This window comes from Elephas maximus, chromosome 7 (genome assembly GCF_024166365.1).
Source record: "Elephas maximus indicus isolate mEleMax1 chromosome 7, mEleMax1 primary haplotype, whole genome shotgun sequence".
Lineage (NCBI taxonomy): Eukaryota > Metazoa > Chordata > Mammalia > Proboscidea > Elephantidae > Elephas > Elephas maximus.
This window is the reverse complement of record NC_064825.1, coordinates 124,583,430-124,611,429: the sequence shown is the minus strand read 5'-3', so window position 1 is coordinate 124,611,429 and position 28,000 is coordinate 124,583,430. Positions and strand designations below refer to the sequence as shown.

Genomic DNA, 28,000 nt, shown 5'->3' with positions numbered 1-28,000 from the left:
TGTCTCTCTCCTCCTCTCTCACTGTCTCTTTCTTCCTTTTATCTGTCATTGTTTTTCCTCCTCTTCCACCCCCCCCACCCCCACGTGTGGCCCGCCCTCTCTCCCCCACCGCCACCCCCGGTGCCCCTCTGGCTCGGCTGCCTCCTGTGTGCCTCCAGTGGCACCCTCCTGTCGGGCGCCAAAGTGGCCGCTGCGGCGGCGGGGCTGGCGGTGGAGCGGGAAGGCCGGCTGGGGGAGAAGCCGGCGCCGGTGCCGCCACCCGGAGAGGACGCCTTGAGAAGCGGCGGGGCTGCCCCCAGCGAGCCGGGCAGCGGTGGCAAGGCGGGGAGAGGCCGCTGGCGGACAGTGCAGAGCCACCTGGCCGCAGGGAAGCTCAACTTGTCCAAGTGAGTGATGGCGCCCCATGGCCGCCGGAGCCATGAGCTCAGGCCTGCCTCCATCAGGGTGGACAGCGGGACCCCTGGCATGCCCGCTGCTACCCCCAGAGGTGCCATCGTGGCCCCTGGCTCATTCCATCCCGTCACAAGACTCTTCCATTGTCCTTGCCATCGGGCATGACCAGCTCGGCCATCCAGCCTGTCGCATTCCAGCCCCTGGCTGCTGCCCCCAGCAGTCTTTTTGCCAATGACCAGGTCATTCCATATTCTGCCCAGCGGGCAGCTTCATTTCAATCCTTGGATCATCGCTTTCTCTTTGATCAACCATTGCAGCCGTCAGGTCACCCTTCCATGGGCGTCCAACCTATGGTCGTCCAGCCATTGGATCATCCCATCCTTGGGGAGCTAGCCCATTCTCAGCCTGTGTTCTGTGCCACGCATTAGCCACCAGGCCCTCCCTCTTAAGGGCAGCAGATGGCTCTAGACCCAGAGATTGACCATCCCGTGACTCCATTGGCTTGTCCCAGTCTTGCTTGTGCCATAACGCCACAGCCACTGGGCTGCCCCCATTGGTTCATCCTCATCCCAGCCATTCCCACTGGCTGTCCGCATCTTGGCCAGCGAGCTGTCCTACTTTCAACTGTTGGGATTGTGTGTCTTTGGAGGTTGGGTTGTTTAGCCCCAGCTAGCTTCACTTGTCAAATTGGCAGAGGGTGGCCTGGACATCAGGCAGAAGAGCTGTCCCCTTTTTAACTGCTGTATAAGATTGTCAAACAGACAGTCAGTCATATTTATGGGCAATGGGTATAGGTTTGGCCCCGTTCTCAGTGGGTGGTATGTTCCCCCCAATCAATGGGGCTACCTTTTAGAACCTCCAGTTGCCCACACTGAGCCCTACCAGGCCCTAAGTCCTTTGAGCTAAGACCATTCTCACCCACTGGGATGGAAGTTCCGTTTTCAGCTGTTGAAACTGCCTCTTTCCCAGCAGTGGAGCAGTCTCTCACTCAGAAGACCACCCCTAACCTGACCCCTTCTTAGCTGTTGCCTCGATGTAGGCCCTTCCCAGGCCTCTTCAGAAGGCCTGTGATTTCTACCATTGGGACCACCAAGGGCCACGGTCATTGGCTTGTTGGCCTGAGGGAGCCTAAATCAATTTCCTCTGACATCTGGCTTCAGAAGGGTCCCACAGGGAAGCCGCATACCTCCTCAGAGAGCCAGGCCCAGCACCCCGCCCTCTGATGGCCACTCTGGCCACAGTCTCCAGGCTGGCCGAGGCCTCCATGCCATTTGCTGGCTCTAGGCCTAGAGGAACCAGTTTTAGTTTCCTGTGACTGAGAGGTTGTAAATTGGACTAATTTTGGATGTGATAGGAAATCAAAATGAGGTCAGCAAGGAGGAGGAGGAGGTGGAGGCCACAGTGCCATCCTCCCTGTACCTCGGCCTGCCCCAGGGGAGCTTTGAACCTACCTGGCCGGCCAGGCCTAGGCCTGGCCCCAGTGGTAGCCTTGATCCCACCCCCAAGCCAGAGAAGGCTGCTTTCCCTCCAAAACCCCAGCTACAGCCACGTTGTGCTTTCTTCTCTCTTTTGCTCTCTCTTTGCTATTCTCTGACTTTCTCCCCCTCTTTCACTCTCACTCTTCTTTTCTCTCTTTCTCTCTCTCAGCCCTCGGGGCAGCCTAACTGTTGTCTTTTGGTTCCTGGGGTAGACTCAAGGCAAGCAAAGCCGAGGGCTGGCTGCAGTGGTGAAAGCAGCTCCCAAGGGCCCTGGGGCCTCCTCCTTCAGACTGCCCTGTGGCTGCCCTGTGGCCTGAGACCAGGGCTCAGCAAACTTTTTCTGTAAAGGGCCAGATAGTAAATATTTAGTCTTTGCAAGCCATATGGTCTGTTTTACAACTATCCAGCCCTGCCAGTGTAGCCCAAAAGCAGCCATCTAATGACAGTGGCTGTATTCCAATAAAACTTTATTTACAAAAGCAAGCAGCAGGCCATATTTGGCCCGCAGGCATAGTTTGCCAACCCCTGCCCTAGACCATTAGATGGGGAGATGGAGGGAAGGGACAGAAGGAGGAGGAGGCTGGAACCTCCAAGGCCCAGAGAAGAGTAGTGGCTACCCCTAGAGTCGTTCAGCCTGCTCTCAGGCTTGGCTCTGTGGCACTTTGGTGACAGCCCAGCTCGGGCCTTGCCTATGAGACAGAAATCTCTGAACAGGGGACAGAGTAGGCAGGTTACCCAAGAGGAGGCCAGGGACCCCAGACTCCTTCTGCCTCTGTCTCCTGGGACATTCGCAGCATCCCCCTGGTGTGGGGAGCGTTTACCAATACAGCACTTTCCTGGGCTGATCTCACTAGGTACCCATGGCAACGCTGTGATGGAGGCAGCTCAGGAGTTATTTTCTCCCCATTTTACAGATGAGAAAGCTGAGGGCCAGGAGGTGGAGTAACTTCCAAAGTCCCACAGTTTGTAAGTGGCAGAGATGGATTTGAGCCTGGGTCTCTCTGACCCCTACTGCCTCTGGCCAGCTGTGGCCTGTTCCCTGTCTGTCCTTGCCCCCTGCAGCATTTTTCAGAGATGCTGGTGGGCCAGTGAGACAGGTGCCTCTTACAAATGCATAAAGGACAGGACAGTTCCCCCACTCTCTGTCCGAACTATGGTGCAGCAGTCAGATGATGGTTCTGGGGGCTCCCACCTCGTCTCCTTTCTTTTCTGGCTCCATCTCAGGGAAAGAGAAACCGTCCTTCCTCTCACAGAGTGCCATTCCCAATATACTCAGAGAGGATGCTGGGGCCTCGGAGACAAAGACCCCTAGAAGGAGGACAAAAGTCTGTCTCTGAGCCTGAATCCTGAGGCCAGCCTGGCCACAGGGCCAAGGTCTGTGAGCGCAAAGCTACCTCTGTGTCTCCGTGGACAAAGTCTAAAAATTGTGGCTTCCTCAGACCCAGCATGCATTACGAGGCCAGGTCTGCTCTGGCCTGGATTTCTTCCCGTCTCTAAAGAGCAGTATCACTAAGAACATGGAGGCAGATGCTTCTGGTGTCCCTCAGTGAGGCAGCAGGAGGGGGCGGCAGTGGGTGGGGGCGGCAGCAGACGTTTCTACCCTCCCACTCCAAGATGACACAGCGGCAGGGCCCTGGGGACCCGCCTTCACCACGCAGCTCAGACCAGTCTAGCAGTTGGCCCAACAGGAGGTATTCAGGACTAGCTGAGCCAGGGCCAGAGGGTGAGGCGGGCGGGCTGGCCTGGGGCCTGGGGGTGGGGGGGCTTGTGGAGAAGCAGTGGCGGCAACGACGGCGAGAACCCTGATGGAGGCCTGGCGAGGCCCAGCTGAGCGTGCCCTGCAGGGGGGCCTCCTTGCCCTGGCCCTCGGCATCTTTCTCCTCCACTGTGGTCCCTTCACCGGCTTCTCCTTTCTCTCCTCTCCTCCACCTGCCCCAAGTTTCGAGGACTCCACCCTGTCCACGGCCACTACCCTTGAGTCTATCCCCAGCTCCACGGGAGAGCCGAAATGCCAGCGACCCCGCACCCTGATGCGGCAGCAGAGCCTGCAGCAGCCGCTGAGCCAGCACCAGCGGGGCCGGCAGCCCAGCCAGCCTACCACCAGCCAGAGCCTGGGCCAGCTGCAGGCCCACACGGCCTCGGTGCAGGGCTCCAACCCCCGGGCCTGTGGCCGGGGCCAGGCTCGGCAGGGCGCCTCGGCCGGCTCCAAGTACCGGTCGGCTGGCAGCCGCAGCCGCTCCAACCCGGGCAGCTGGGACCACGTGGTGGGGCAGATTCGAAACCGAGGCTTGGACATGAAGTCCTTCCTGTAAGTCCTCCCCTGGAGCGGCCAGCCCCACTCCCCACCCAGCCTCCTCCTTCCCACATCTCCTCCTGGGAGCCCTCCAGCCCCCTGCAGGGGCACCCAGCCCCCTCGGCTGCCCCCTCCCCAGCCTTGAGGCTCATGCTTAAGGCCCCCCATGGAAGGATTTGTGTCTGAACCACTCTCTCTGAGGATCCCAGCTCCCCCTTGGTGCCTCCAGGGCTCAGAGAAGGTCCCCCTGAAAGCAAGTGAAGACACTAGGGGATGCTGCTGAGGTCCCTGAGATCTGTCCCCTCTCCCCTCTCACTCCAGGCTGCTCCCACCAGCCTTGCCTTCTGCTCCTGTGACCTCTGTCCTCTCCCCTCCCATCCCAAACCCAGTCCCCTTCACCCCATCCCTTTCAGTCTCTGGCTTGCCCTCCTACTCTTTGACTTACTCCTCCTTCCCGGTAACCTGACTCTGCTCCCCTTCCTGCCCCACGTTTCCTCCCTCTCCTTCCCTCCCTCTTATTTTCCTGTGTCCTGTGTTCCTGTGAGCTGCCTGTCCACCTCTATGACCTTCTGCATCAGGCTGTACTCCAGTTCCTCCCCGTGATAACCCACCCCTGAGGACAAACCTGGGATGTCCCCAAAGCTTTGGGAAAGGTTGTTTCTAAATCAAAGCCTTCTTTGGCGTGCACAGGTCTGAGAAGTAACAGCTACAGCTGACACCAGCGTCTACCTGGAACCACACCCTAGCCCCTTGTCTGCCTGCCCTCACTGTAGGGCACCCCACACAGCCCCATACCTGTCAGGGCTCCTGAGCATCTGCACTCACTCTCTGAGTCCAGGGTAGCCTGGGTGGCTGTCCTCCAGCATCACCTGCCTCCTCCGGCCTAACGAGAGCTTCCTTCCAGGCTTGGGGTTCTTCCCATCACCCAGGTCTTCCCTGGAGCACTTTTCGCCAAGCAGGAGACCAGCATATAAGCCCGGAAAGAAGAAATAGAGGAAGAAGGGGAAACCCAAGGCCAGGGCCAGCTCTCTGATAAGATGTGGGGATGCCCATGACAAGAGTGTCCCTCAGAGCATCCTGCCTCTGACTGAGACCCCAGCCCGAGCTTCCAGGGCCACGGGGAGCATCGCCCCTGGGAGAGAGACCCTCCAACAGAAGAGGAGTTTCCAACGCCTGTGCAAGGACATGCCGTCTGTGACTCCCTGGCAGATGTGGGCAGCATACCCAGTGGGGCCCTACCCCACCCAAGGACCTCCAGATTCTGCAGGAGACAGGGTGCCCAGCAGAGACTCCTGGCTTCCAGGTGTCGGTTTGTACGGGATGAATGCCTTCGATGTGGACGCAGGAGAGTGGAAGGAAGTGCTTCTGCCCCAGCTTGAACAGAACCAAGAGCTAGCAGCTACACCTGCACCCCTGTCCTCCCTCACCTCGTGTTTCCCTTTCCACAGCCACCACCTGGGGAGTATCCTAGCAACATCAGACAGGGCAGTGTCTTCCCCAGGCTCTGAGGGAAGAAAGGAGCCCCCGAAGGAGCCCCTGTGTACCCATGCTTCCCTGCCACCCAGTCAACCAGGATTGGATGAGCATCAGGCTGGTGCCAGCATCCTCCCCAGCCCACCTTGACTTTGTCCACACTTCTCCTTGCCACCACGGCTCCTGCTCCCTCCCCTGCTGGCCTCTCCCCCAACTCTTCCACCCAAGTCCCTTACAGCAGAGGTCAGCCAGCCTTTTCTATAAAAGGCCAGATAATTAGTATTCTAGGCTTTGTGGGACACATGTGGGTCTATCACATGTCCTTTTTTTTTTTTTCTTAAACGACACTTTAGACCCCTAAAACCATTTTTAGCTTGGGGCCCATACAAAAAAATAGGCCGCAGGCTGCTATTTGCAGACCGCCGCCTTCCACATTTGGAGCCCAGGTTTCAGGGCCCTGCTTGCCCCGAATGTTGGTGGCCTAGGTAGAGAGTCAGGGTGAGAGGGCCTTCCAGGCCCTCCCAGGTGCTGACCACCCCATGTGGGGAGAGTGGCATTCCTCCTGCTTAATGGCGTGACCTCCTCCGACACCAACAGCTTCTTCCCAACTCCCTCCTCCTTTGGCCCCTTATTCTCGCCCTTGTGGCCCAGTGATGCTGGAGAGAATGACAAATTGGCTATTTATGCAGAGGAGCTGTTTTGTTTTTTAGGAAGAGCAAAAGGAGTGTCTGAAAAGTGCATTTAACCAGGGAAAAACATGTTGTTTTTGTTGGGTTCACTTTCCCCCAGCTCAGCTAGCTCCTGAGCAGCCAAATGGAATTTTACCAAATCCAACAGAGCCCTGGTGGGCAGAGACCAAAGACATGAGGGTTTGTCCTGAGGGAAGGGAGAAGTTGTTGCCCCAAAGTCAAGTGCCGGTGAGAGCATCAGCCTAGAGTAACCATGCCTGGGCGACAGAGACCAAGAAGGGCAACCACTTAGCTTCCTCCCTTGCTCTGACCCCACTGGCACCTACTATTCCCAAGACCCCTCAGTCCCCACCCCTCATCTTAGATGCCGTTCATTTCTCACTTGTTTGTGCCCCCTTTTTGACAACCTCCCTGGGAAGTCACTAAATGTTGCCTTCCTTGAAGGTAGCTTAGTGGTGGAATTCCTGACCCAGGATTCCCTCCCCTCAGGAACATCCCGGTAGTCTTACCATCTCCCCCTCTGGCCTTAATGCTTCCGTACCTGCCCCATCCACAAGTACCTCTACCTTGATTCTGCTGAAAGACCCAGTGCTCCACAAAGCACCTACAAAATGCCCACGACGTTGGATGGTTTTGAGGGACAGCAGGCCACAGACACTTCTCTACCCTCCCTGGAAAATGCAGGTGACCCCGCAAAGCTCCTCGGCAATTGCCTAGCAGTTCTCTGAGACTGCCTCATGTTAAAGATGCCACACCGCGACCTCTGACCCCACACTGCTGCCCATGTGTTGACTCCAAGCCACTCTTGCCTTCACCTTGACCATGCCTCCTTCAGAGCAGGACCTCCCGAGGCTCTGCCACACTGCCCTCCCTGCAGACACAGGCTATCTCATGTCCTGCCAAGATTTCTTCAGGCCTGCATGGCCCAAATGCCAAGTTCCTGTACTTTCTCGCTCTCCACCTTTACTGTTTGGTGCCTTCTGGACTGTTTCTCCAACAAAAGGCCCAAAACCTTCATGGTCATCCCTTGAGTCTCCTGGAAGGGGTATACAGGAGAAGGCTTGCAATGGCAGAGATGCCTCTGAGGACTGTTTACCATAGAAACTTCCATTCTCTGATGGGCTGTGTAGCCAGGGAGCGTTCCCAAGACCCCTACTGGCATCTAGGACATATGGCTGTCCCTGACCCAGAGGTGTCTTTCTGAGGGGCCTCCATAAGCACAGAGTGCAGTGCCCATTGCACTTCAAACCTTTCTAAGAGCCTCCCATCTGAGAGCCCCAACCTGCCTGCCAAGTCCCAGTGCAAGATGGCGACCGAGCCCCGACCTCTTCTCCCAGTGGCACAGATGATTAGAGCCCTGTGCCCCTCTGGCCTTTGTTCAGCCTTTGGAAATCTGCAGTTCCCAGGGCCTGGGCTCCCTCCCCCAACACTCCCCCTTCAGTGCTCTTTTGGGGCAGTCCCCATCAGACACAGTCCCAGTAGGCCTCTGCCATACCCTTCCCCACTTCTCTCCAGAGAATCTTGCTCTCGCCCCAAGAGAGCTCGGACACTAGACCTCTCCCCCACCCCTCCTCCCCTGCCTCCACCCACTCTGTTCTACAGCTGTTGACAGTGCTGAGGTTTGCTTTCTCTCCCACAGGGCAAGTTTCTTACGCTTGTTTCTTCTCTCTCTTTGTCTCTGTCTCTCTCTCTCTCCTTCCCCCCACCCCTACCCACGCCCATGGGGCCTCCTCGCTTCACCCCGGCTGGTGGGCTGCCTGCCCCGGGCAGGGAAGGCCGGATGGTGGTGCTATCCTTGGTCTTAGGGCTTTCGGAACAGGATGACTTTGCCAATATCCCTGACCTGCAAAACCCAGGAACCCAGCAGAACCAGAACGCTCAGGGGGACAAGAGGTATGCGCACAGGCGAGGGACTGCAGCAGCGGCCGCAGAGGAGAGGCGTGGAGAGGCTGCCTGCCTCGACCAGCCCAGGTGGCTGGACGAGGCGCAGTGCCTTCAGCGGATGTTGGCTCCGGGAGGACAAGCCCCCTCCCAGTTGCTGCCTTCACACACGTCCACCTTGGTGGTGCCCCTTGGGTCTGAGGCCATGTGCCATCCTGGGACCATTCTGGATCAAGCCTGCTCCCTGGGCATGCTTGCCCCTTGCCCGGAGCAAGCCCAGCCTTTTCTGCCCCCATCTCCCTGCTTGGCTTCCCTCTGCTGCCTCCTCCATCTTCCATTTGCCCCCACCCCTGACCCAGAAATCCCTGTTTCTCTGGTGGTTGCTGGGCGGGGGGGATGTCAGGGAGGGGCGACAGCCTGTTCTCCCTCATCCCCGCCACCTCAACCTCCCTCTTGCCTGGAGGTCTCTTTGGGGTGGTGGCTGCACGTGCCACTGCAGGGGCGTGAATGGGCTGCGCGGGGGGATGGGAGAGGAGCTCGTGGTGAAGGGGTCTGAAGGCAAAGAACACTGGTGTGTAGGAGAGGCCTGGCAACAGGGCCAGAGAGGCAGCACCTGAGCCCGGGGGAGCAGAGGAGGGCACAGGAGGGCTAGGCTGGCCTGGGGGGCTCCCTGTCGCTGGTAGTCCCATTGCTGGGCTCAGGGCCCTGTGAGACCAGAGCAGCCCATGTGGTCACAGCGACAGGCTCAGCAGAGGGCTGGGCATTTATTCCTGTTGCCTTGGCCATGAGGAATTCAGGAAGTGTTTTCAAACACTTCCAGGGAGGGGCTGGAGCTGTGCTCTTGGGGCAGGGAACAGGTTGGAGGTCCCAGGGCTCAGGCAGCACCACAACAGGATACCCAGCCCAGGGTGTTCCTTGGCTAGGCGACCTCATACTTGTTAGCCCCCAGCAATAGGAGGAGGCCTCATCCCCTGGTTCAGACCTGCTAGGAGGCCTCTGGGTAAATGGGGTCCCAGCAGCCAGGACACCTGCCTTTTAGCTCCAGCTCTGCGACAGTGGGCCAGTCCCAGGGCCCAGGAAGTGCCTCTGCTTCCTCATCTGACAAATGAAGGTGTTGCACAGGGTGACCCTATAAAGTGTCCCCCACTCCCCCCAGCTCTGACATGCTAAACTTCTAATGAGGAAGACAGGCCCTGGGGCTAGGCACTTGGCTCTGAGAGCTGAGCACAGGCTGTGTTTGGACGGGTGACCCTGTCGCTTGTCAACAGGACCATCAAGGCAGGAAGGGGCTGGCTGAGGCTGCTGCTGGGTGCTTGTGGGCTAGAGAAGAGTGGGCAGGCTGCCTCCTGTCCCTCCAGTGGCCTCTCATTTCTTCCCATGCTGAGTCCACAGTTGCATGTCTATGGTGGGCAAGACTGGGGAGGGGGCCGAGAGAACAGCCACTTCTTTCCCTCTGTGGCAAGGGTGGTGTCCAGCCCTGAGCCCCTGGCTGGGCATGCAGGAGGGGTGGGACCTGCCACCCTAGCCCATCTGGGCACTGCAGGAGCCACGGCTTTCGGGGGCACAGGGCCATAGGGAGAGGGTACAAGAGAGACCTGGGACCTCCGAAGGCCTGCTAGGAACCCGAAGCCCTCGAGGGGAAAGGTGCGAAGTGTGAGGGAGCAGGTGCAGGCTGGAAACGAGATTTCACATCACCCACGTGTTAATTAACTAGCTCCATTTTCACCCACAGCCTATTTTTATCTCCTTGCCACTGAGGTCTCACTTCATATTTTAACGCACCCATCCCTTCTGATCATGACATTAGCTTGTCCCTGTCCTTCTTTCCATTGGAAAGGTAGGTGTGGAGGTGGAGGCGGTGGGCCCGCCCCACCTGGCCTGGCTTTCTGAGTGAACACGTGCCATTTCCGCCTGGTCATGCCCACCCCTTCCTGGAAACTCATCCCTCTGACCTGAGGGTTTCCCAGGAGGCCAGCCACCACAGAGGTGTCCAGAATCAAGTGTGTCTTTACTTCTTTCCCATCCCAAGGTTTGGCATTCACCCCACCCTGAGGGCTCCGAGACTCTGGTCCTGGGAGTGGTGGGCTGGGTCAGCTGTCCCTCCTCTTCCCCTTCTCCCACTCAGCCCAGGGCCCAGCTCTGCCCCCAGGCCCACCATTGCCCACTCCAGGCAGGTGTGGACACTCTTGGCCAGATGTCTCTGGAATGAGGAGGTGGGCAGCCCTTAGCTGTTTTGGGGAAGACCTTCAGTCCCCACCCTGGTTTGTTAGCAACAGGCTCAGGAAGATCTCCTGAGAGATGGGCGGGCCCATGAGAAGGAGCAGCCGCTCCAGGTCCCAAGCGAGGTGGGAGTGTATCAGCGGGTCAGCAGGGAGATGGAGGGTCACCAGCTTTCCTGGTGGCCTTGAAGTCCCCCATCCAGGACCCACCACCCATGGGCCTCACCAAAGTGGGGCCCACGGACTCCATTTCAGACTTCAAAATACTCATGGACCCAGGGGGGAGGCCCTGGCTCCCATGCCGAGCTGTGTCCATTCCATGCTCACCCATTCTGCCCTGCACCCATCCGAGCCTCATCCTCTCAGCCATTCCCTTCGGCATTGCTCCTTGGGATCCAAATGGTTTCCACCATGGTTCCACCCCCACCCCGAGTAGGGGGCGGGGTGGGGACCAAGCCACCCCATTGCTCTCCTTGCTCCAAAGCCACCATGTTTCTTCTGCCCCGTGTGTGTTCCCCGCCTCCTCTCTGCCTCTCCTTTCGGCCGCCTCGCTCCTCCTTGCCCTCTTGTCCACTGGCAGCCTTCTTCACAGTCTCTTACTAACCTTTCTTGGCCCCTCTCTTTCTCTCCTCACTTCCATCTGCTCCTCACAGGGATGACCCTGGGCCAGTGATGGGCCCCTTGGCCTCTCTCTCCGCCTCTCTGTGCCTCTCGTCTCTGTCCCTCTCTGTCCTGTGACCTCTGACAGCTTCCGTGGCGCTGACCATCTTTCCCAGGCTGCTTTGCAGCTGTGCTGACGCTGTGGTGTGGCCAAAATAACTCCAACTTTCTCATACCTTCAGCAGTCAATCTCCTCCTCTCCCGCTCTATTTTTAACCTGACTTTACCTCTCCAGCTATTTCAGTCTCTCTTTTTCCCCGTGCCTGTCTGCGCGAGCACATGTCCACGTGTGTGTGTCCGTGTATGTGTGTGTGCCTGTGCGTGTGCTGCTACTGCCGTGTGTCTGGGAGGAGATGCCCGGTGCATCCCTGAGCGGGATGGGGCTTTTCCATGTTGTCCAGGCCAGGCCAGGTCTCCATGGCAGGTGTATGGTGTGTCTGATGCTCGGGTGTCTGTCCCCGAAACCGCTCCCTGCTTTTTCTGTTTCAGTCTGCCCCGATTCACGTGCAAACCTTGGCATGCCTCAGTTCCCCCAGATGTGTTTGCTCCCAGGATCTCAGGGTGTCATCTCTATGTGTGTCATCACAGCTGTTCTAGTCACCCGCCTGGTTGCTCGTGGCCTTCTCTCCCTGGTCCCCTGGGAGTCATGTACTTGTGTGCACTTGTGTGTGTGCCATGTTTGTGTGTGTGTACACAGCCTGCTGCAGGATCCTGGTGTCTCCCCTCCAGGCCCTGCCATCTATCCGTGCATGATTGTCTGCCTGTCGTGGCTGGCTGTGGGCTGGCGGCTGGTCTGGCCCAGAGGCCGTGGCTCCTGTCCAGCCTGTGTATGTTTCTGAGTCTGTGGCTGTCCCACAGCTGTTCTATTCCAGCCTGTCCCAACCTCATGCTGCCAGTCTCCCCATCTCCTTGCTGCCTGCCCCCACCTCCTGTGCTCCTCAATGGGACGTTCCGGCCTGGTCCTGGGCAGGCCTCTGGGCCCCCCTTCTGGAGCCCATGCTGAACAGAGCCCCTGGGCCAGACAGCAGCTCCCCAGGAATAGCATGGACCCAGGGTGTGGGCAGAGCCTGGTGTTGGGACCATCAGCCCATTGTGCCCCGTTTTCCTCCATCCCTGGAAGACACCTTATCAAGTGCACGTCCTCAAAGTGTGAGAAGGGTGAGGGCTGGGGGCAAGGGGTACAGACACACCCTAGCTACCATGAGGCCATTTAAATTTAAATTCATTTAGATAAAGTAACAAGTCAGTTACACTAGCCACATTTCAAGAGCTCAGTAGCCACATGTGGTTAGTGGTGACAGGACTGGGCAGGGCAGCTATGAACACTTCCGACATCAGGAAAGTTCTGGACAGAGCTGTGTAGACAGTGCTTCTGGCCTCACCTGGTCAGTTTCATGGCTCCCTGGTGGGAAGGGCACCTATGCGCTCCCTGAGCCTGAGCAAACACAGGTGGGGGCCTCCGGGAGACAGACGCTGGATGTGTTTGCAGAGGGTGATGACGCAGAGAGAGGACCTGGACGCGCCACTGTGGAGCCTTCCTGTGAGCCTCTCCTGCCAGGCTGGGGAGCAGGCAGGGGGAGCAGACCTGGAAGGGAGAGAACATGCTCAGAGACCACTTTGTGAAGACAATGGCTAGAGGGTGGGGGTGTTTCTGGATAAGGGTGGGGAGCACACTCAGGGGCAATTAAGCCAGAGTTGTTCTGGGGCAGAGGCAAGGGGATAGGAGCTGCAAGGAAGATGGGACTGAGCACTGGTCTCCAGGGGAAACCAGGCTCCCGGTGGGCAAGCGCGCCACCTGGCCTGCCTGCAGGAGGTGGCAGCCAGGTCCTCAGAGATGGGCCTGCCGCATCCAGGCCCACGGTGGCCAGCCCACACCCACCTGTCAGCGTGTGCTCATCTGGACTCCCCCACCCCCAGGTTGCCCACAGGCGGGAAGGTGGTGAACACAGCTCCAGTGCCAGGCCAGACGCCCCACGATGAATCTGACCGCCGCACTGAGCCGCGCTCCTCCGTCTCAGACCTCGTCAACTCCCTCACCAGCGAGATGCTCATGGTGAGAAGGGCGGGAGGCCTGGCCCCAGCAGAGGAGCTGGGCCAGGTGGGGGTGGGCACGTGTGAGAAGGGTTGGTAGCACGTAGTTGGTCCACGCAAGGAGGGAGACCAAGTCACAGGCAGCCTGTAGAGCCAGGCCCCACATCAAGACCACTCGGCGCTTGTGACCTGGTTTCTTTTCCCAGCTCTTTCACCAAAATAACCTCTCTGTGCCTCGGTTTCCTTATGTGTCAAGTGAGAATAAGAATACTCATCTCCCTTCATCCCCTTTCTGAATTGTGAACCTTTTATCTGTTGCCACCTAATCGACCCTATAGACAGCGTGGAACTGCCCCACAGGGGTTCCATGGCTGTGATCTTTAAGGAAGCAGATGCCAGGTGTTTTCTCCCACGAAGCGGCTGGTAGGTTCAAACTGCTGACCTTTCAGTTAGCAGCTGAGCACTTAACCACTGTGCCACCAGGGATCCTCTGCATTGTGAAGGGACCTAAGAAAACCTATTCATGGAAGATATTTTTATGATCCTAGAAGAAAAGGCTGGTGGGCAGAGGACTTGGGGCAGAAGCTGCCCCTCCCTTGGAGTGGCGTCCCGGTGAGTGGAGGTCTCCGGGAGAGCCTCCAGCACAGCAGGTCTCATATTCCCAGACGAGGGACCTCCTGGAACCCACCATTGCTGGGGGCAGCCAAGACCCAGGGAGAACAGGAGGGCAGGAGCCACTGGTCCTGATTCCTATGAGGGGCAGCTGTGCTGGGGTTCTCCAATCCATAACCACACCCGACCTGGTGACTCCTGCCTCTTGGGATCTTAGTCCTGGGCTATTTTCACCAAGTTGGACAGGTTGTGGCTTCCCTTGGCGCCCCCTAGTGGCGGAGGCAAGTCACAGCCATTTGACCCCCCTGTGCTTTCTAAAGAGCCCTGGCCACCCAGCAAATGGGCAGCCAGAGATTTGCAGACAGGAATCAGTTAAAGGTCTGGCAGCTCAGAAATCCCAGTAAGGCTTCCAGACGGCATGAAGTTGGGAACCTGATGCCTGTCTGCTCAGCTGGACTTGACTTGGGGCAAGTCACTTCCTCTCCCTAGACCTCGGTAACCCCTCAAACACTACCTCTGGTACCATGGCCCCCCTTTCTGAGGCCTTCTGCCATCTTTGGTTCTGGCCAGCTCTAACCATCCATCTCCACTGCCTTTCTCTAGCCCAGAGCCTCTCAAATTTTAATATACACCGGAATCATCTGGGGAGCTTTTTAAAATGCAGATTCGGAGTCAGCAGCCTCCAATGAGGCCCAGAGTCTGCATGGCTTTGGGGTCCAGATTAGAACGTCAGCGGGTCCCTGTCCTGGATCTGGTCTCCCTTGGGCCTGCCCACTTCTCCGTCTCCCCACCCCCTCAGGCCCCTTCATGCCTGGCCCTTCGCCACCTCCTTCCCATCTCCCCCACCCGTATGGAATGGCCTGAGCCATCCACTTCTCCGGACAGAAGGACGCAACACTACCCACCTGGCCGCTCTGCACAGCCTCCTAATTGGTGGCAGCTTCCCGGTAGCCAGGTTCCCAGAAGGCACGGCCCTTTCCCAGCCAGCTTGCCTGCCCCTTGCTGCCCGAGGGAGGGGCCAACAGCCCTATAGCTGCAGCCCGAGGAAGTGCAGACACCACCTACCTCCCACGTGCTCAGGGGAGGAGGTAGGAGGCAGAGCCTAACTGCCCAGCCCTAGGCCAGCGCCAGGGCGTTGTCCTTGACAGTGATGATAGAGATCAGCAGGGCAGGTGGAAAGCCATTGTGACTGCACCCGACCCCTGTGGTCCCCAGGCCTCCAGCTGTCAGAAGTAGGGGTCAGCACATGAGTTGGGCGCCCACAGCTGGCCAGAGGAGGGGCCTGAGGAGTGGGGTGACAGAGCGGAGGCTCCTGCCCTGGCACAGAGGCCTCTAGGATGCTCTTTGCTGCCGCCTTCTGCAGGAGCAGGGGCTGGGGCAGCATCTCCCCCGGGGCTGCAGTATGGGTGGCCAGCCCTGTTGCCATGGAGACAGCATCACGAGCTGCCCAGCTGGTTAATTAGGACTCAGATCTGTGGCCATGCTGGGGAAAGCTTGGAGTGTTCATAAAGTCACTGCCCCCTGCTGAGGCGAAGCCCACCTGGCCCCAGACAGGCTTGCGTGGGAGCCAAGGGCCAGATGGACAAGGGACCCTCAGGTGGGGCTGGGCCACCTGGGCTACACTCACCAGGCACTGCACCCTAAAGGAACAGACAGAGGTAAGCGGTCTGCCAGCACTGCCTAGGCAGGCCATGCCCCAGGGTTTCAACCACATGGCCAGCAGGGCTGGGCCAGGCTGTGGAGAGGTCTGGAGAGGACGTGAACCCTATAGCCTTCCAGGAAGCCTGCCAAGTAGGTCTCTCGTCCCTGGTCAGCGGATGCAGAAAACAGGTTCCAAGGGAGTGAGGCTGGTGGGAGCTACGAGGAGTGCCAGGGGAAATGGACTCGGGAGGGAAACCACGCCTCAGCGGGCCTTGGAGGGGTTTTGGGGTATCCAGATCCAGCCAAAGGGGCAGGGCTGGAGGGCTCCTCTTCCACTATGAGGAAGAGCAGGGTGACAGCTCAGACCCCACCCCCACCAGGTATGGCTGGTGAAGCCCCAGACACTGAGGCTGAGCATGAGAGCCAGGGCAGGTGGAAGGAGGCTCTCAATTGCAGGGCCCTGACTGGGTTCGAGTTCAGACTCAGCCAAGTAGTCATGGGTGGCTTGGGGCAAATCGCCTAACTTCTCTGTGCCCCAAACCAAAATTGGAATCCAATCATGCTGGCTCTGTCGGCTTTTTATAAGGAGTAAATGAGGGAATGCCAGTGAAGGCCACAGCACAGGGCAGGGTCTGGGCACGGCAGGCAGCTGACATGGTGACACGGCATACCTGTTGCCACTGAGTTGATTCCAACTCGTAGTGGCCCTACAGGACAGAGTAGGCAAGGCTGTAATCTTTACGGAAGCAGACTGCCACATCTTTCTCCCTCGAGCAGCTGGTGGGCTCGAGGCGCCAACCTTCCAGTTAGCAGCTGAGTGCTTAACAACTGTGCCACCAAGGTTCCTCTGACATTGGACAGTTACTGTGATTAGTGTGATTTGGCTGCTTCTCACCTGGGGCAGGTGAGTCCAGGCTAGCTTGGGAGGAAAGTCTCTCCGTTGCCTTGGGGGCGCGGGACTGCTTTGGTGGATCTGTACTGGCCGTGCAATCTTGGACTAAGCATCTTAACCTCTCTGAGCCAGTCTCCTCAGTTAGAGGATGATGATAACTGCCTCGCCGGGCTGTTGTCAGAATTCATTAAGAAGCTGATGTAAAGGTCTTCATCCATGGTAGGTATGCACTGTGCATGATTACCTACTATTTCAGAGCCTGGGGTGGCTCTCCAGGATGGAGGAGGGGGCAGAGAGCTTCTGCAACAGGAGCGGAGGACAAGATAGGTGGCACCAGAGCTTTCAACTCTACTTTGGCTCCTGGGCCCCACCCCTGGTTCTCATCCAATCCTCTGAGGACCTTTCAGACGCAGGGATGCAGGGGCCAAGTGGACCCCCGCCTGGGTCTGGGGCAGGGCCCCGCAGCGAGGTGTAGGGGTTGGTTTGAAACCCTTCCCCATGAGCACCACAGCTGAGAACACTTGGCTGAGAGACCCTCCCCCCATTTGCCAAAAACCAGTTGCGATCCAGTCGATTCCAACTCTTGGCGACCCCATGTGTGTCAGAGTAGAACTGTACTCCATGGAAATTTCAATGGCTGATTTTTCGGAAGTAGATCATCAGGCCTCCAACCTTTTGGTTAGCAGCCCAGCATGTTAACTACCCAGGGACTCCCCTCCCCTTTCACTTCCCATGTTTTCAATGTCAGGCTGGGAATTCTATACCCACCTCACCCTCCACGTGACTATTCTTTGCTGGGTCCCAGCCCACGTGCCCCCTTCAGGGATGGGGGCTGAGTGCAGGTGTTGACCTCTCTGCCAGTGGTTCTCAGCCCTGATGCCCAGGTAATGACTATATAGACCACCAGGCCCCACCACTGCCCAAGCAAATCAGACTCGGTGGTGGGCCTGGAAATCTATTTTTAAGTGTCCTGGGTGATTCTGCCTTCCACAAATAAACGTTGCTCCCAAAGACTCACCTCTTTCATTTTGTAAATCATATTACCCTCAGTACCCTGGAAGGTCGCTTTTTAAAGAATCGTGGTAAAGCCTTTTGAGATATGAACACTCCCCCTCATCTGTTTTGGAGCCCAGGCTTCTGTGTTGGTGTATTTCACAATGGGCTCCACATGGCAGGGTGGGAAGGTGGGAGTGGGAGCTCAAGGACCCCAGGGCGGCGTCAGGGAGGAGAAGGCAGGCTTTGGTGGTGCTTTGGGTGGGGGGTGGGCCCAAGGGGCGAGGAGAGGCTGGGGAGCCATGCGCGCTGCCCTGGGGTTCAGGAGACGGGGGCTGCCTGGTTGCCCCTCCCTCCCTGTGTGTCCTTGGCTGAGGTACTTACTTGCCCTTGAGCCTGAGCATCCTCACCTGGGTGTGAATTGGGTTGGGCAGCCACTACCGGCTCCACGTTGGAACCAGAAGGAGAGCGCCCCTCTTGGCAGTTGGCCTGGCCTGGGCCACAGGGAGGCCTCCAAGCTATGCTGGCCTGGGGTGGGGCCTTGGGGAAGCAGAGTTCTCCTCAACCACGCTGGCCTCTCCCTGCCCCCAGCTGTCCCCAGGCTCCGAGGAGGACGAGGCCCACGAGGGCTGCAGCCGAGAGAACCTGGGCCGGATCCAGTTCAGCGTCGGCTACAACTTCCAGGAGTCCACGCTCACCGTGAAGATCATGAAGGCCCAGGAGCTGCCAGCCAAGGACTTCAGCGGCACCAGTGACCCCTTTGTCAAGATCTACCTGCTGCCAGACAAGAAGCACAAGCTGGAGACCAAGGTGAAGCGGAAGAACCTGAACCCCCACTGGAATGAGACCTTCCTCTTTGAAGGTAAGGCAGGTGCCACCCTCCCCACCCAGGCCCCCCCTTTCTCCACCACCATGCCCGCACCCAACCATAACATCCGTGACCACATGGGCAAACACATACATATACACACCTGTAGGCACACAAATGCACTAACACACAAGTCAGCATCTTCATGTTCATGCTCACATGTATACGTGCACATGTGCAAACATCCACGGGTACACTTGCCCAAGCACACACAGGCACATGTCTTGGCCCAGTTCACCCCGTACATTTGGTGTCTAGCTGGGACCAGGTCACAGGGGCCGAGCAGAGCTGGCATCTCACCCAGAGGCCCAGGAAGAAAGCCAGGCTACGGCCTGGGGTTTCAGCCCAGACAGAGCTCCTCCCTTGGAACCCGGGGAGAGGAAGACAAAAAGGGAGGGAGCACCAATAGGACCCAGACGTGGAGCATCATGGAGCAGCCACAGCGTAGTGGCCAAGAGTACAGTCTGTGGCCCAGGCTACCTGAGTTTGAATCCCAGCTCTGCCACTTCCTGCCTGTGTGACCTCAGGCAAATTCCTGAACTCTGTGTTTCCTCATCTGCAAAACAGAGATAGTAAGTGAGGATTAAACACATTAGCGGAGTCCCTGTTGATGCAAATGGTTAATGAGCTTATTTGCTAACCAAAACGTTGGAGGTTCAAGTCCACCCAGAGGTGCCTCAGGAGAAAGGCCTGGCAATCTATTCCCAAAAAACCAGAATTGAAAAGCTTACGTACAGTTCTACTCTGACACACATGGGGTCACCATGAGTTGGAAACAACAGCAACAGGAACTAGAAATACATAAGGCAATTTTAAGTGCAGTCAGAGCAGCGTCTGACACCAGAAAATACTCTACAGGCGTCTGTTAAACTGGGGTCATTTTCTGCACCCTGCCTGGGTCAGGCCCCTCTAGATACACAGGAACGGCTCTAAACTATGCCCTCGGGTTCCTGGAGGGCCTCTGAGGCCCTTGTCCTTCCCCTCTCTTGCAGCTGGTCTTTGAAAGCTCTGCCTTTAATCTCTCCTCTCGGGATTCAAGGTAACCAGGAAGCAGGGTGTATGAGCCCGGCCCGGCCTGAGGAAGATGGCGTGTCTGTACACTTAGAAACCAGTTCAGTCAGTGAGACTAAATCCCTATGGCTCCGCCTCCTGGGGCCCCAGCTCTCCAGGACCCTCAGCGTATCCCAGGGAACCTTTCCCACCTGGTATCCTGGCCACATAGCACCCCACCTGCCCTGCAAAGTGACAGCCAACTCTCCCACTAAATTGAGGGTGAGCTGGAGGGTGCTTGTGTGTTTCTGGACCCCCTCCTCCCTAGGTCACTTGGGGGACGATTTACAGATGGTGCCCACAGTGAGAGGCTTATGGACAGAGCTCCCATCCACCAGTCCCTTTCACAAGTATTTACCCAAAATCAGCTGTGGCTGAGCACTGTCCTGGGCACTGGGGTACAGAAAAGAATGAGGCACCATTATGGCCTTCAAGGTGTTCCTGGTCTAATGGAAGACAAAGCTGTGTAGATAAAGCATTTACAGCATGGCAGGTACTACGGGAATCCAGTAGGAGCTCCCCCTGGTGGTGCTGGAGCACATTTCTCGAAAGAAGGACCGTTCAAGATGGGTTCTGATGGATGAATAGGAGTTTTCCAGATAGGAGGCTACCTCCTCTGGTGTTGAAGAGAGCTGACTCAGGTGCAGGGGCCTTTTGGAACCTCCAGCATGTCCTAATGCATTTCATCCAAATAAATGCCAAAGGTCTTCTGGGCAGCGTCACAGATGAGCAAAACACAGCCTCTCCCCACCCTTCCTGCTTAATATGATGAAAGGAACCCTGAAGGAATTCAGAGGCCAGGGGGTTGGGAGAATGTAGGATTTCCTCTCCCAGCTCACCAGCTCCTGTCAGAGGTTCCTCAGTGCTTCCAGAGTCTCAGTTGAAGGCCCTAGAATTTTCTAGAGCTCTTCCCCTTCCTTCCTCTTCTCCAGTCAGGCTGAGGTGTGTCTATTCTCCATCCCACTCCCACCGTGGTTCAGGCCCCCATCACTTCAACCCCCAGGCTGGCCTGTGCCCCCTGCGCCTCCCTGGCCAGTTCCTCCCACCCCAACTAAGCCTCCCAAGCTCGAATATCCGGGCTGCCCCTCCCAGCCTTAGATACCGCTCCACCCCGCACGGTCCTGCTGCTCCTTCAGACCACCTGACCGGAGTATATCCATTCATTCAACTATTTATTCACTTAACAAATATTTATCCAGTGCCAACTATGTGCCAGAAACAGTGTCAGACCCTGAAATCCAGTGATTGACAACAGAGATGCCAGCCTGGAAATCCCAGTCTAGTGGGAGAGGCAGACAGTAATCACGGATACAGACAGATAATCCATATGACGGTTTGGGGTGCGTGTTGCCAGAGGAAGGTGCTAAGAATGTGTAATAGGGGGCCTGACCCCGTCTGGGATGTCAGGAAAGATAGCTGAGGCCCGAAGGACGAGAGGAGCCAGCACGTCCCAAGTCCAGAGGCAGGAAAAGTCGGTGTTGAAGGGCCAGCAAGGAGGCCCGTAGCTGGAGCCTAGTCATTGCATGGAATCGTGGTCACAGATGAGTGGGGAGAAGACAGCCAAATTGTGAAAGGTCTCAAAGCCAGGCTCAGGGGCTGGCATTTATTCTAAGTGCACTGGGAAACCATTGAAAGGCTCGAGGCAGGAGAGTATCATGATGGGATTTCTATTTTTAAAAGCTCACTCTGGCAGCTGTGTCCGGAATGGACTGCAGGAAAAGCAGGGAGTGCCGTCAGGAGGCTATTGGGAGTCTCCAGGCAGGAGGAGCTGGGGGCTGGTGGGAGGGCTAAGGCGATGGTAGTGGAGACTGGGGACAGTTATAAGATCTGTTTTGGAGGAAGAACCCGAAAGACGGGCTGATGCATCCGGTGGAGGTGGAGGGGGCGGGAAGAGTCACAGGACATGAGTACTTCTATTTCCATACCTTTGCTATGTCCCTCCCCTGGTTGCTTCTCCCACCTCTGTCTGTCCTGACACCTCCTGGGGCTTGCCATGGCCATCTCGAGGTGCTACTTTCTCAGACTTGCCTCAGGACAACTGGCAGTAGCAGGGCTGCCCAGAGAGCAGGGGGGCCGCTGCCCAGCCCCCAAGATGGACACAATGGATGGACGAATGAATGAGACACTAAGGGTCCCACTTCTGCTCTTTATTAGCTATGGGACTTTGGGCAGATAATTTAAGCCTCTGAGCCTCAGTTTCTTCATCGGAAAAATGGACATGATGCCACCCACCTCGGAAAATTGTCAAAGAGACAAGTGAGACAGTGACGGTTCTTGCTGGCTCTTCAGTAAGGTCTGAATGCTGGTTGTTCCCTGCTGTGCCTGGATGGGATGGTGGTGGGAAGGCACAGGATAAGCCGTCCTCTTGGGGCCATCCTGCCCAGGAACCCGGCCCTTCCTGGGCCCCATCTTCACCTGTGCTTGTCTATCCCCCAGGTTTTCCCTACGAGAAGGTGGTACAGAGGATCCTCTACCTCCAGGTCCTGGACTACGACCGTTTCAGCCGCAATGACCCCATTGGGGAGGTATCCATCCCCCTCAACAAGATAGACCTGACCCAGATGCAGACCTTCTGGAAGGATCTGAAGCCATGCAGCGATGGGAGTGTAAGACCCCACCTGTTGGACCTTTGGCTGGAGGGGGCTGGAGGGTCGGGGCTGGCAGGTCTAGGATTGCCCAGGAGGGATGTGGGGAGGGGGTACAGTGGGTGGACCCCCAGTGGGACAGGGTTTCCTCTAAGTCTTACAGTGGGGAAACATACCTGAGCTATGATGAAGAACTCAGGGTTCTGCCAGGGAGTGGGGTACTGGGGAAGAGCTCAGACCTTCACATATGCAGGAGGTGACAAAGGGGCTGGGTAAACACCAGCTCAGGGTAAAGGGGGCCTGGCAGCAGTTGAGCTGCTCCCCACCTAGTCCCCATGCCCTTCCCCGCGACCCAGCCTCACTTCTCCTATTGTCCCCCCAGGGGAGCCGAGGGGAGCTGCTTTTGTCTCTCTGCTACAACCCCTCTGCCAACTCCATCATCGTGAACATCATCAAAGCCCGGAACCTCAAAGCCATGGACATCGGGGGCACATCAGGTGCTGGGGCACCTCATGGCAGAGGGCGGGCAGGCTGGGGAGGCTCTGGTGACAGGGATGTCACTCTGGATGTGGAGAACAGGACCTTCTCTGTGGCTCTCACCCCCAATGCTTTGCACCCCACTTCTGGTCCTAACTCCTCTACCCTAGAGGCCTTGGTGGACACCCTTTGGAATACCCTTAGAGTCAAATCATCTTGGACCTTGTCCTTCTGAGAACCAGGAAGAAAGAGAACATTGTGGTAGGGGGATCTGGGTTCTAGCCCCAGCTCTGACAAGAACTGGCATATAACACCGGGCCAGGCCTTTGCCTCTCTGGAGCTCCATGTCCTCATTGGTGTTAACAGGAGGCACTAGATAAAGGCCGAGGTTCTTTCTAGCTGCACCATCAGCTCAATCCCGCAAATTCCTCTCATTGTTGCTTGGGTCATTCCTCACCCCTTTGGGAAAGGACACAGCTCCCCTGCCCCGGCTTCCACACCTGGCAGGGGAAGTGGCCCTTCTGACCCTTTTCCTGCCCTCCAGACCCCTACGTGAAGGTGTGGCTCATGTACAAAGACAAGCGGGTGGAGAAGAAGAAGACGGTGACGATGAAGAGGAATCTGAACCCCATCTTCAACGAGTCCTTTGCCTTCGACATACCCACGGAGAAGCTGAGGGAGACGACCATCATCATCACCGTCATGGACAAGGACAAGCTCAGCCGCAATGACGTCATTGGCAAGGTAGGGGGCAAGGCAGGTGGAGTCTGTACACAGCTGACACCTAGAGGGGGCTCGTTCCTTAAAAGATAAAGTTAGGACAGTAGGTGAGTGCAGGGCTGGGCACCAAAGAGATCAGGCCAGTCCCTGCTTCTCTCTGGGCTGTTTCCTTGTCTAAAAAAATGAGAGACTCAGATGAGATTCTCCCTAAACTTCTCAGCAGTGCCCCGCTATAGGTCAAAACAGACCACCGGAAGGTCAGGGATAAAAGAAAGTGGGAGAGAGAAGTGCTCTGGATCCCCAAAAGAGAGTTTTCTAGACAGTACCCTCTGATAGGTAAGGACTTCTGAGGCATGTTGCCTGGGGTCTGGTCTGCACAGGGTGAGCTGTGTGGGGCAGCATCAAGACTGCAGTCAGACTCCAAGACCTGTGTTCATTTCCCACCCCGTCTACCTCTAAACAGCTATGTGACTTTGGGCAAGTCACTTTGCCTGTCTGAGCTTCAGTTTTCTCATCTGTAAAATGGAGCTACTAGTACCAACCCTACAGAACTTCACATGGTGGTGTAAGAATTGCCAGAGATACGTGAAAGTTCTCCTTGTTTAAATAACCTGTCCTTATCACATATTAACCAAAAAATCCATGCCTGACCATGAGTTTTTCCAGGATGCAATTCTGTGACATAAACCCTTACACTTTTCTACTTTGAAGTGTCTATTTCCTGTGTGTGTTTGTGGCTTAGTGTTAAGAGTGTGGGCTTCGGAGTCAGACTGCAAGGGCCAAATCCCAGCCCCACCTCTGAACAGCTGTGACCTCTCTGAGCCTCATTTCCTCCTCTCAAAATGAGAATAAGACAGCCCTCCCCTCACAGTGTGGAGCCCTGGTGGTGCAGTGGTTAAGAGCTGGGCTGTGCACCAAAAGGTCAGCAGTTTCAATCTACCACCTGCTCCTTGGAAACCCTACAAGGCAGTTCTACTCCATCCTATAGGGTCGCTATGAGTCGAAATCAACTTGATGGCAATGGGTTTTTGGTTTTAACCTCACAGTGTGCTGGAGGAACTCAATAAGATAACATAGGCGAGGTGCTTAGCGTAGTACCTAGGATGTATGCATTGGCTACTATTATAATAAAAGTTAATTTTGAGATGTTCCTGCTAGACGTGGCCATGCTAAGGGTGTTCGTGCCCATTCTGGGCATCGTGGTTTGACCGGGAGTGGGGCAGGGAGCCAGTGCTTCAGGACAGAGAGGGAGGTGGGTACCTGAAGCAACTGATGGGAGAACACAGATCACGTGGGGCGTTGCCCTTTATGAGAAGATGGCCAAAGGTGACCCCCGGGCACCCACAGGGAATGGGGCTGAGGGAGAGGCATCCCTTGGACAAATGGGAATGGAGAGCCTGGCTGTGGGGGATGAGGGAGGCAGTGTAGACTCCAAAAGGACAGCTGGCCCTGCCTGCCATTGATCATGGCCCAGAGAGCCTGGCTGGCGGCCTGTGGTCACACGTGGGACAGCCCTGCAGGACGGCAGCATGTGCTGTGCAGGGCTTGTGGCTGCTGAGCCCCCTTCACCAGCTCGGGCCAAGGGCCACATAATGTAACATGCCTAGGCTTTTGAAGTTTAGCCTTCTGGAGTTGGGTTTTCCTTAGATACCAGTTATAAAAAAAAACATAGCTCCACTTAAAACAGCCTCCTCTTGGCAGAGCCCAGGCTAGGTGGATTTGTTCCCACTTTGGCCTGAGTAGCTTAGGGGGCCTGAGCATCTCCAAGCCCAGCCGATCCCTAACCCGAGCTCAGCCCCAGGAAGCCAGGAAGCTGCCATTCCTCTCTGCCTGGCATCACTCAAGGCTGTGGGCATCATGCCGGGGCAGAGGCTGCAAATGGGGGCCAATCCTGGAACTGGGTGGGCGCACAATGCCCCCAGGGCTCCATGGCCCTGGGTGGGAGTATGCAGTCAAACAGCTTCAGACGGACAGAGCCCACTGGCTGAGAGAGCTCACAGCAGGGCACCCCCCTGCCCGGTCCCAGGCTGAGCACCCAACATGCACCATCCCAACACTCCATGAGGCACGGCCCTTAGCCCATTCCACAGAGCAGGGCCTGCGTCCAAGAGGGGTTACTCCCCTGGTTTGTGGCAGAGCTGGGAATGCACCCTCCCTTTTTTTTTTAATAGCATATTTTGTTGTTGTTGTCGTTGAGAATGTACAGAGCAGTACACCAATTCAACAGTTTCTACGTGTACATTCAGTGACATTGATTAAGTCTTCAAGTTGTATCACCGTCCTCACCCTCCTTTTCCGAACTGTCCCTCCCCCATTAACATAAACTCACTGCCCCCTAAGTTTCCTATCTAATCTTTTGGGTTGCTGTTGTCAATTTCATCCCATATAGATATTTCTTAAAAGAGCACAAGGCTCAAGGCAGGCATTCTTTACTAGTTAAGCTAAACTATTGGTTGGTTGGAGCCCTGCTGGTGCAGTGGTTAAGAGCTTGGCTGCTAACCAAAAGGTCAGTAGTTGGAATTCACCAACCACTCCTTGGAGACCCTATAGGGTTGCTATGAGTCGGAATCGACTTGACGGCAATGGGTTTGGTTTTGGTTTATTGTTTGATTTAAAGAAGCCGTCAAGGGATATTTTTGTTTTAAGGTTTAAAGATTATCTCAGGGCAATAGTTTTGGGGGTTCATCCAGCCTCAGTGCCTCCAGAATGTCTGCATTCCATGAGTTTTTTTTGATACACTTTCTGTTTTTATCTTTTTTTTAAATCGAGGTGAAATTCACATAACATACAATTAAGTGTACAGTCCGTCAGCATTTAGTGATATTCGCAGTGTTATTCTACTACCACCTCTCTCTAGTTTCATCACCCAGAACTAAGCACCCTGTGCTCATTAGTCACTCCCCATCCCCCCTCGCCCCCGGTAACAGCTAATCTGCCTTCTGTCTTCAGTACACTTTTTATTTCGGGATAATTTTAGGTTGACAGAAAAGTTGCAGAGAGAGTACTGAGAGGTGCCACATAACCCTTAACCAGCTTCTTCCATCGTTAACATCTTACATTACTGTGGAATGTTTGCCACCACCAAGAAACTGACGGTACATTACCACTTACCAGCCACGAGGCAAGGAGCCCCGATGGCGCAACAATTAGTTAAGCACTCAACTGCTAACTAAAAGGTTGGCAGTTCAAGCCCACCCAGTGGCTCCGTGGGAGAGAGACCTGGCAATCTGCTTCCGTAAAAATTACAGTCCAGGAAACCCTATGGGGCAGTTGTACTGTGTCATATGGGGTCCCTGTGAGTTGAAATTGACTCAGCATCACCTAACGACAAGCTACAAAGCTGGAGTCAGCTGGGCCCATCCTGGAGATTCTGGGATACCCATGAAAGCAGACCAGCTAGGCTGTAAAGTCCCTAACACAGGAGCCTGGCAGGATTGGCTGGCCATGTAGAGCCAGAATGACCTGGATTTCAATCCTCTGCACCACTTATAAATTCTCAGACTGTGGGCAAGACCCTTAAGTCTCTGCACCTTAGTTTCCCCATCTGTAAAATGGGGCTGATAATAATATATCCATCTCACAGGTAAGGATTCGATGATGTATTGTATAAAGCTCGTAGCTCAGTGCCCAGCATGTAGCTTGTGCCCAGAAGGTGGAAGTGATTGTGACAAAGGTGAGATAGATTGTGCTCAACAGGTAGGACAAGGAAGGGCATGAGAGCTAACTGTCGCCACTCCACCTTCCACTCCCACTGCAGAGTAGGCTGGAGTGTGATTTGGAAGGATCAGGTTTGCCCAGGTTCCCAAGAGGAGGCACAACCAGGAAAATAGCCAGGCTGGCAGGGTGTAGTGAGTTGGGAGGGGGGTTGTCTCTGGGATATGTCGTCAATACAGGCAGAGGGCCAGAGGTCCCCATGTGATGTTGCTGATTACAGGCTAGTGTGTCATCGTGAAGGAGTCCCAGTGGCACTGTTGTTGAACACTCAGCTGTGAACCCAAAGATCTGCAGCTTGAACCCCCCAGTTGCTCTGTGGGAGAAAGATGTGGCAGTCTGCTTCCGTAAAGATTACAGTTTTAGAAACTCTACGGGGCAGTTAGCTTCCCCTGTCCTATAGGGTTGCTATGAGTTGGAATGGACTGACTCTCTGGCAATGGGTTTGGGTTTGGTTTGGGGTCAACATGGAGATGGAGTGTTGTCCCCTGGTGGTGGGAAGGGAGCACTGCCTCAGAGTGAGCCGCTAATGCTTACCTCTCTATTGTCTCCCCAGATCTACCTGTCCTGGAAGAGCGGGCCAGGGGAGGTGAAACACTGGAAGGACATGATTGCCCGTCCACGGCAGCCTGTGGCCCAGTGGCACCAGCTCAAGGCCTGAGCGGGGCCAGGAGAGGCCTAGGGGGCCGAGGGCCTGGGTCCCCATCAAGCCCTCATCACTTTATGCACAACGCCCAGCCTGGCCCCGTTGCCGTGTGAGGGGAGGACCCTGAGGCTCGGCCTGGCGGGGGGGGGGGGGTCCCAGGACTCGGCCCCATTTCTAGGAAGTACCAGCCCTACCCCCCACCGGTCCAGCTATGGGGGAGGGCTCCAGGAGCCATTTTCCTGCTTTACCCCTTTCCTTCCTGACTTGCTGATACTAAAGAAGTGGGGGGAGCCCAAGAGCCAAACTGGCAGATCCCTCCAGAGGCCCGCCAGGTGGGCATGGCCCGCCGTTTTCTTTGAGGCAGTGCCTGGAGTGGAGAGAGGCCTCCCCTACCCGCCCCCATGTGGGCCCAGGAAAGGGAAGGTCGAGGCGTTTGGCCCCGGCCAGCAGAGGCCTGTCCCCAGGGCACTTTCAGGCGCCGGCTGGGCCCTGAATGCCAAGGAGAGTATATATAGCCCGCTCCGGGTCCTGGAGCCGGGGCGCTGTGTACTTGTGTTGTGTCCACCCATGTGTGTGTGCGCGTGTGGGGGCCACTTGCTCCCTGTCCCCCTGGGGCTGCAGTGCTTGAAGGCTGTGCAGAGTGGACATGGTTTTGTGAAGGCCAGGTGGGGCTGGAGCTGGGAGAGGG

General features: G+C 56.5%; 1 protein-coding gene across 6 annotated transcripts in view; it reads left to right on the top strand.

The window, feature by feature from the left end:
- Positions 1-28,000, top strand: part of SYT7 (synaptotagmin 7) — a 64,148-nt gene extending 36,148 nt beyond the window's left edge. For 2 of the 6 annotated variants that reach the window (XM_049892164.1, XM_049892162.1), the window contains 6 exons: positions 13,004-13,139; positions 17,847-18,117; positions 21,610-21,779; positions 22,141-22,255; positions 22,780-22,979; positions 27,223-28,000. In XM_049892164.1, coding sequence (XP_049748121.1) covers positions 13,004-13,139; positions 17,847-18,117; positions 21,610-21,779; positions 22,141-22,255; positions 22,780-22,979; positions 27,223-27,327 — 997 coding nt within the window. In that variant the 3' untranslated portion in view covers positions 27,328-28,000. Of the gene's footprint in view, positions 1-158; positions 387-3,661; positions 4,180-8,096; positions 8,220-13,003; positions 13,140-17,846; positions 18,118-21,609; positions 21,780-22,140; positions 22,256-22,779; positions 22,980-27,222 lie in introns of those variants that run through there. The other 4 variants (XM_049892158.1, XM_049892159.1, XM_049892160.1 and 1 more) reach the window with 4 other exon arrangements.